At 38.5% G+C, this 8,209-nt stretch overlaps 1 protein-coding gene across 3 annotated transcripts in view; it reads left to right on the plus strand.

Moving 5' to 3' along the window:
- LOC131591622 (early endosome antigen 1-like) overlaps positions 1–1,637 on the plus strand; it is a 60,481-nt gene extending 58,844 nt beyond the window's left edge. For all 3 annotated transcript variants that reach the window (XM_058862506.1, XM_058862507.1, XM_058862508.1), the window contains one exon: positions 245–1,637. In XM_058862506.1, the coding sequence (XP_058718489.1) occupies positions 245–367 (123 nt within the window). In that variant the 3' untranslated portion in view covers positions 368–1,637. The remainder of the gene's footprint in view (positions 1–244) is intronic.
- Positions 1,638–8,209: the final 6,572 nt, after the last annotated feature.

Consider the following 8,209-nt stretch of genomic DNA (forward strand, 5'->3'; position numbering starts at 1 on the left):
CAAGAGAAGGATGAACTTAACCCTCTGTTTTCTGAAACTGGTATATTCTCTTGACTCAGTGAAGCACTTCTGAATGGTTTACTCATATACCCTTTAGAAAGGATGCCAGTTAAAAATTAAGACTAATTTTTGAAACATGAGAGTTGATTTGGCTGAGAGTTGACTTGACATGATAGTGAGATCTCTATTGGTGATCACTCTCTGCCACTGATATTCAGCATGTATGTTTCTTCTTTTTTTGCAGCATCACTGTAGACAGTGTGGAAATATCTTTTGTGCCGAGTGCTCAGCAAAGAATGCCTTAACTCCTTCTTCCAAGAAGCCTGTCCGAGTGTGTGATACTTGCTTTAATGACTTGCAAGGATAACTGGCTATCGTGAGTGACAAAGAAATGTTACACTAAAATTTACTATTTCTGTTGATGCACTTCATTCAGCACTCAGACTACTATTCAGTTTGGACAATGATTGTAACACTTGGCAAAATCTAGTATATTTTAAAATGTTTATTGAAACCAAGCAAAACTATTGTATTTTTTTGTGAGACATGGGCTCAGATCATCCATAGCTTACTAACATTAATCATGGAAAGAGCTTTTATGTCTAGATTAGAGATATCCAGCTATTTGTAAATAAAGTTTAAACAGAGGAGTAACAATGTATTTTTTTATCTTTTATTTTTTTGTTCAAGAGAAACAGCATTTATGTGATATTGAAGTTTATTCTTGTTTCCTTCAAAGAAAAAGGAAGATGCAAAAACTTGTGAGGATTTTATGTATCAAATGTTGCTGTAAAAACATAACTAATTGTTGCATTTGATTGCATATCTGATGGTCTTTATAAGCCATTTTGGTTTCTTTTTCTATCTCTCTTGTTCTTGCATTTTTCTCTCTAAAGTTTGAACTCCACAGTGAGGGTAATGGCTGGACTCAACTTCAACTCAGTTTTATTTGCCCACTTGTAGTGTCAGCAGCCAAGTCCTTATCCAATACAGCACTGGGGTGCTGGAACATCTTTACACATACGGTATTGCACAGTTGGTGTGCGAGTGCATCTGTCTCTCTGAGAGAGTATGTGTGATCAAATGAGGAGACAAAGTTTATCTGGCATTGTAGCAATATTATATGATGCATTACAATATTTCATCCCACAGTGATCTATTTCACTTTTACTAATTTGGTTGACACATTTTAATATTCAAGGCACCCTTACATGTGGGTTTTAAAAGGCAAATAATGCTGGTAGAAGCCTGTAGCACATCTCTGCCCCTGCCCATATCCTGGGAAGCACTGGGAGTTCACTGCTGTTCTAAGGGACATTCAGACCTTCAAGCCAGGTATCCAACTAAGAAAAAGTATTTTTTGAGACAGCTGTAGTTTTTCTGGCCTTTTTTTCTCTCCCTGCCTTCAGCTTTTGGTGGAAGAAGCTGAACTCCTGCTACACCTAACAAACCTCACTTCTCCATTACTCCATCTGACCCTCCATTGCTCTGAAGTGTTCTGTTAGTTATGTGATTTAGTCTGCTTAGAATGGAAGACTGTCTTTATTATAAGCCAAACAGCTCTAACTAAGAGGCCAATATATATTACTATAAATATTTATTCATATTTTCTGTACTGGGACAGAAAGTTTCTTGTACAGTTCATGTAGGCTCCAGACTTTTTTTTTTGTTGTGATTTTGTTTGCATCTCTCCATTTTTGCTGGCCTCTCTCTAACTTTTCTTCCCTTTCTATCTCGTATTTCAAAGATTATTTCTTCTAAGCAGGAATTATGCCTTCCAATATTTAGGAATTTTTTGTCTTAAACACCCTAATAAATTCTCCACCCCTCAAATGCTTCAGTATCTTACCGAATTTTTCCAGCTGTTCAGAGAAAAAGGTTGTGTCCTGAATTCCTCTACTTCTTTCCTGAGACAAGGAATCAAATTCTGTCACAATATGGTAGCTTAGTCATCATTAGGAAGATTTGTTTGCTTTTATCTAGTTACAGCTCTATATGTGAATGAAGAATTGTCTCCTTTATAAAAATGTCTTGTCTTGATTAACTGTCAAGTGAAAAAACTTCATCCCTCTACTCCAGAAGTAGTGATCTATGTTTCATATTCTCTTTTAACTAACCCAGGAAGTTCTACATTTGCATTGTCATGGAGTTTTCTTAAAATTCAGTTCTTATTTCCCAAAAGCCAACTAAATGATTTAACTTGTTCTTGTCACTGTAAAAGGCTTTGGGCTACAAATGTGGTTCATACAAAGCACTGACCTGCTTTTCTGGTTTGAACTTGAGAGTTGCTTTCTCAAAAAAAAACCAAAAACAACTGCTGCAACAATTCCATATGAACAGAGCCTCTGGACTCCCTGTTTCTCCTCATCAGTGTAACTGTTTGGAATGAGAATATTTTGAATAGAAAATATGAACAGAATCAATCTCTGCCTCTGGGATTTTTTTTTTCCTTTTTGTTTGTTTACTGAGAGAAACCAAAAAATTTGCTTCAGAGTCTTTCTATGTCTGACTTGAGAAATGTGGGAAAAGTAGAAATGTGACAGTCGTGCTCCAGCCTAGATGCATTCCATCCTTTTCTGTAATGTACAAGAGCCTTGTGCTGTTCTTAGAGTGAATGAAAACCACATAGAACAGGAGGGATTTTGTGTGGGGAGAAACTTCCCACAGCTGCCTAAGATCAAAACACATGAAGCAGAGGAAGATGGAGATCTTTCAGGGGAGCTAGGAAAGTGGTTAGAAGATTCAGTTGTGTTTAGGCCTTTTGGTTGGGAATATGTGAAAGCTCAGGAGAGACTTCTGCGTGGTAGAAACTCTGGAAGGGTTGTTGTTAATTCAGCCTCTTGGGATGCTGCTGTGTAAAGACAAGCAGAGTCACCTTTTTTTTAGCAGGCTGCTAAAGCAGTGCAGTTGGTTGGCTGCAGACCACACCTTGGTGTGGAGCTCTTCAGCTTCAGGGGCAAAACCAGCTTGATTGTTGAAAGTTGCTTTTTGCTGGCCAGCAAAAATATAAGCAGCTTTTTGAGGGGATAGAAATGCTTTTTGAACACATTTGTAGAAAGAATCAGATCGTTAAAATCTGGAGGAACGGTGGGGTGGAAACTCATGCTTGAACTTTGATTCTGCAGCAACAGGTCATGATTTCTGCAGCTTTTCACTGGAGTGAATTTATGACTCCATTGCTGAGTCTTGGGCTCCTTCTTTTGTAATTCTTAGTGCTGGTCTGTATTTGTTGATGAATTTATGGTATACTGACTCTATAATACTTGGCTTCACTGCCAGGTTGGAAGCTGTGTTCAAGCTCAAGAAAATATACCATAATAAGGGAAACTGGAAGGTGAAAAGATGTGTATTTACAAATATGCTTGCAGAGTCTAAATGTTTTGATGGGCAAGTTTCAGTGGGAATGTGGGATTTTTGTTCCACTGCCTTAAAATCTAAGTAACAGGAAAACCAAGTAAAAAGCCTGGTGACTTTTACCACAGTAAAGGATTCCAGGCAAAACAGTTTAATTCCCTGATTTTTCAGACTGCAGACACAGGAGCAGAGGGGAAAAATTAATCAAATGGCAGAAGAGACTGAGTCTTGGAACTGGAGGATGAACAGCAGTGTGTTTTTACAGCCTCGAGAAATAGGCAGATTGCTCTGATTCACTGAGGAGTGGCCATTATAGAGGAAGAGGTGAAAATAGTGGCAAAACCAGCACTCAGACCAGTAGGTCTGTGGGATCCTCAAGCAGCCTTTGATTACTAGTCATTGCTGTGGCATCAGGAGTGGGACAGTGAAGTGTGGGCTTTGTTCTTCAAACTGTCCCATCTGCAGGATACTCCATCCACGTTCAGAATTCTGCTATGAGAGCAGAATGTGAGAGACCAGCTGCTTCATGGGCAGAGACAAGCTACAGAAGCTTTTGTGAATGTGTAAAGGATGGTCTTACAAAGGGTGGGGAGAGGTTCTTTTAACTTCCTGGAGACAGCACCTCTCTTTGAAAGACCCACAGTCCCTTGCAGTTTTGCTTCACAAGTGCCAAATCCTACTGTTCCATTCTGGCCTCATGTCAGCAGTACATCACGCTGGAGACAGGTAGCATCGCAGAGGTCAGTGGCAGGCTTTTGATCTTAGATAGCTCTGCTTCACTGTTATTTATTTCTTCTCCCCATGTACTCCCTAATGTAATCTTCCCCCTTCTGCAAAGGTTGAATGAAGAGGATAAAAGTAATGAGTCACAGTAGGAAAAGTTGCTGTCTGGAGATGAAGAGACAGAAGGAATTTTCTGCTGCAGCTTCCAACAGAGGCAAGAGGTTTAGAGGGATCTCATTTTTCAACTGGCTTCACTCTCTGGCACAAGAGTCCAAGGCTGTAAGGTGAAATGTGGGTTTTTGCCTCTGTTTTTGGAAGGTGTCAAGTAACAAAGTTGCCATGGAGTGTAGAGCACAAGGTACACAAGAACAATGAGTAACTACTTTTGTTGGCTTTGGGACATGAGGATTGTTTGTGAATCCTCACTGGAAAAGCTTTCTTATTAGTGAAGCAAGAAGGGATTTGGGAGCAGAAGCATGAAGTAACCTCTCTGTGTTTGTATCACATGAGCCATAACAATTGAGCTTCTCATGCTAGATGTAAGAGAAGTGACATTCATAAAGGGACCTAGAAAACTCAACTGCTTTTCTGGATTGTTAAGTGTCAGTTGACCATGGAATGGGAACAAAAGCTTGTGGCAAAACTTAAAAAAATGTATGGCCAGTACTCAGTGATGGACAGAAAAATGCTGGAGCTGAAGTTCAAATAGAATCTAAACTATGCCAAGAAGAATGATATCATGGTTTGAGCATGTTGAAACAGATAAATTACTCTTCCAATTACCACCCCTCCTGCTCTCATATTCTCAGAGAATTAGGAAACACTGTCATTTGCACTGTGCACTTTTTGCTGTCTAAGAGAATCTACAGTAAGTGGAATGGCATCATGTGCATTGCATGTGTTAGCTGTAGCCATTGGACAGCAGGTTTTTAATCAGCTGGATTTTTCACTGTATACATTTGGCCCTAAGGAGAATTGCACTCACTGTTCCTTTTACCAAAAACACAATCATCATCTCAGAGCACATGTAACAAAAACCATGTTAGTCACACACATGTCTTTGTAGACTTTATTTTTAAGATTATAAAATGAGAAAAAAAAAGAATTTTATGTATTTACAAGGATCTTGCCAGTTGTCCATTTCTTTGAAGTCTTAACCTCAGCATTCCTTTTAGAATAAGTTTAAAATTATTATCCAAACACAGCCTCTCCAAAAGCACTAATTGATGTATTTTTCAAAACCAGCTACAATTGCATATAAGTCCTGCCACAGAAATGTGGTTTTTGAGGTATTTTTATTGTTTGTTTTTAAAGGGACACTGAATAAAAAAGTTTGCATGTTTAGAGAGAACATTAGACACCACTTAAGTTCACAATAATGAAGAGTGTAGGTACTAGGTAATGTAATAAACTCTGCCTGTTGTCTGTAGCTCCCCACATACTATGCTCTCACTATGCACAGGATAGAGAAGTGTCTGTGCATTTAGAGATTGATGAAGCCCTGCTACCCCTTTGGATCAATGTTAACTGAAAGCAGGAACCTGGAGGACATATTTTCCAATTTCCCTCCCCCTGTGACTGAAACTTAACACTAAAACCAAATTTGTCTGTATTTCCTGCTTTTTTTTGGGGTAAAGAGTGCTGGGAAAGGATGTTCATTGTTATATGTCAACAGGTCAGTGCTGGCAGGTCCACGCTACTGCTGTTGGCTTCATGGCAAAGTCCTCCATTGTATGATGCTGGAGCTTGATTCCTGGCACAAAAGGGATGTTTGAAAGAACATCTCACTGGGTTAGCAAATACCAGAAATTTTTTATAGTAATATGTCCAAAATGCTGCTTGTATAGAAATAGTCACTTTCGTAAGAAAAAAAAAGTCACACCCCCTGACTCCCCATTTGATGCCATTACATAAGATTTAATTTAAGCTACCTCTCAGTGTGAAATTCAAACGTTAGGTAAGTTTAATAAGATTTTCTCACCGTTATTTTATGTGAAAGTTATAGTGAATGCCAAAATTGCAGAAGTTTATCACCAAAAAGGAAAAAAAGTTAAGTTTGTTTTTTTTTAAATGTGTATTTGAGAATATCTAACAGTTTCAAGTTATTGTAAATTCTCTTAAATTCTTTTAACTTCTGTAGTTTCAACCTTGCAAACTCTAGCTGCTGGACAGGAAATAAATTATAACCACAAGCTTTCATAACTATGGTCTGCTGGGTTAAATGAATTTTGTATGGAGCTTTGTCGTTTGGATACAGATAGCGTCAGTCACCAAATGTACCATTCACTTCGTTGTGTTTATTTTTCTTCTTCTTCTTGAGACATGAACTTGATGAATGGTGTGTTCTGTAATGGATGAGTGCTACAAATTACATGGTCTCATTTGCCTCTTTTCTGACTTTTAATGATCAGTTTATTATTGCAGATGTGAATATTGTTCATACAGCTTAATTTCTGTATAATTGTAAAAAATATAAATGGAAAAAATATAAGTTTTTACTTGTTATTTAGAAGTAATGTATTATAAAATACTTATGTTGCAGTTTTACTTACAGAGTACTGTACTTCTAAACTGGATCCTGCCATCTTGGTAGGTGTAGATAGATCTTTTGCATGAGTCTTAGTTTTAATTTCTTTTTAATTGAAATTTTATTCTCTTAAGTTCTGTTTTCAGTGTTTGTATTTACTACTTGTGATCATGTAGTTGTGCCTTACATTGTAAAAGAGTTTAGTCCAGTGTGCACTGTAATTCTTAAACTCTGTGATCTGGAAGATGGCTATGGATTTGAATGGGAAGGTGACACCATGCATCAGTGGGTTCTGTATAAACTATGATGAATTGTTTCTGAAATGTCATTTTTGTTTTCTAATCTGTTAAAGGAATGATTATTAATAATAATAATAAAAAAAAATTAGACCTTTCTAATAGACCAGGTTATATCATTCAAAACTACCTTGCCCCATTTCAGACAGCAAAGCTACTTTGAAATGATGGATATGTAGTTTTACAAATGAATTGGCAGTTTGAATTGGGAAGTCAGTTTCTGCCTCAACTGCTTCCTGAGGTGTCTTTCTCTGGATACCACAGAAAAACCTATTGAGCTCTCCATGAAGAGAGGCCCATGTGTAAATACTTCCTTCCCCTGGGCTGTCCTCTTTGGAGACATGCTGGTCTCCAGGAATGATTGCTTGTCTGGTAAAGTGAGTAGACCTGGCTAAAGATTGTTTTGGTAAACAGTATACAAAGTGAAATACCCTCTCCCTTCTGCCAGCACACAAAGCACAGACTTTAGTCTGTCAGGTGTGACGACTCTGGGCTTGAAATATCTTTGTCCTGTCAGCACTGGTTTCAGGATGCTGTGAGGTTTTGGTGAGCTCTCGGTGTGATGTGGTGTGCAGCTGAGCATGGGATCGGTGGGATGGAGCACAGCTATGTCAGCCAAGCTTTGGTGAGGCATTGGCAGCTTGTGCGATGCTCTGGTACAGATCTGTCTGCACTCTGCCCTCCTGCTTCACACATTCACCACTTGGCATGGAGCCTGATGGCTGTTCCTTTCCTAGAAAGCCGTGACAAAAACTTGCCCATGATAGACATGGGGGAAGAGCAGGAATTTGTCTATAACAGTGGCCAGGCTGTATCTGAAGAGCACTGAAACAGGTAAGTGCATACATATGTATAGATACATACACAGGCTTAGTATTAATGTAAAAACCATCTCGTGATATTATAGGTTAGTGGGTAGAGACACATAAATATCAGGAGCTATGGCTACACAATTCTAATTTAATGGAATTTATTAATACAGTTTGAATGATGCAATAATCCTTCTAAACTTCTCTGGTGAATGAGTCGTCCTTATCAACACAGGGGTTTTTTTTTCATGTCATGCTTTCTAGGAAATGACAGGCTCTATTAAATTGTGGCAAAGTGGCAAGAGCCTTCCCTAGGTGAAACAAAATGATACATCTGTTGCATGCTTCATTCCCCTCATCCAATTTATTCTCACTTGATGTCGTCTATGCGCCATACTTTTGTCAAGTCAGAAATCTGTTAGCTTCAGAGACCTAAGGCATTTTGAAACAAATAGCCATATTATCACCACAAGTCTTCCACTGGCTCTGTCAGTGCAGTG

The sequence above is a fragment of the Poecile atricapillus genome, chromosome W (assembly GCF_030490865.1).
Source record: "Poecile atricapillus isolate bPoeAtr1 chromosome W, bPoeAtr1.hap1, whole genome shotgun sequence".
NCBI classification, from domain to species: Eukaryota; Metazoa; Chordata; class Aves; order Passeriformes; family Paridae; genus Poecile; species Poecile atricapillus.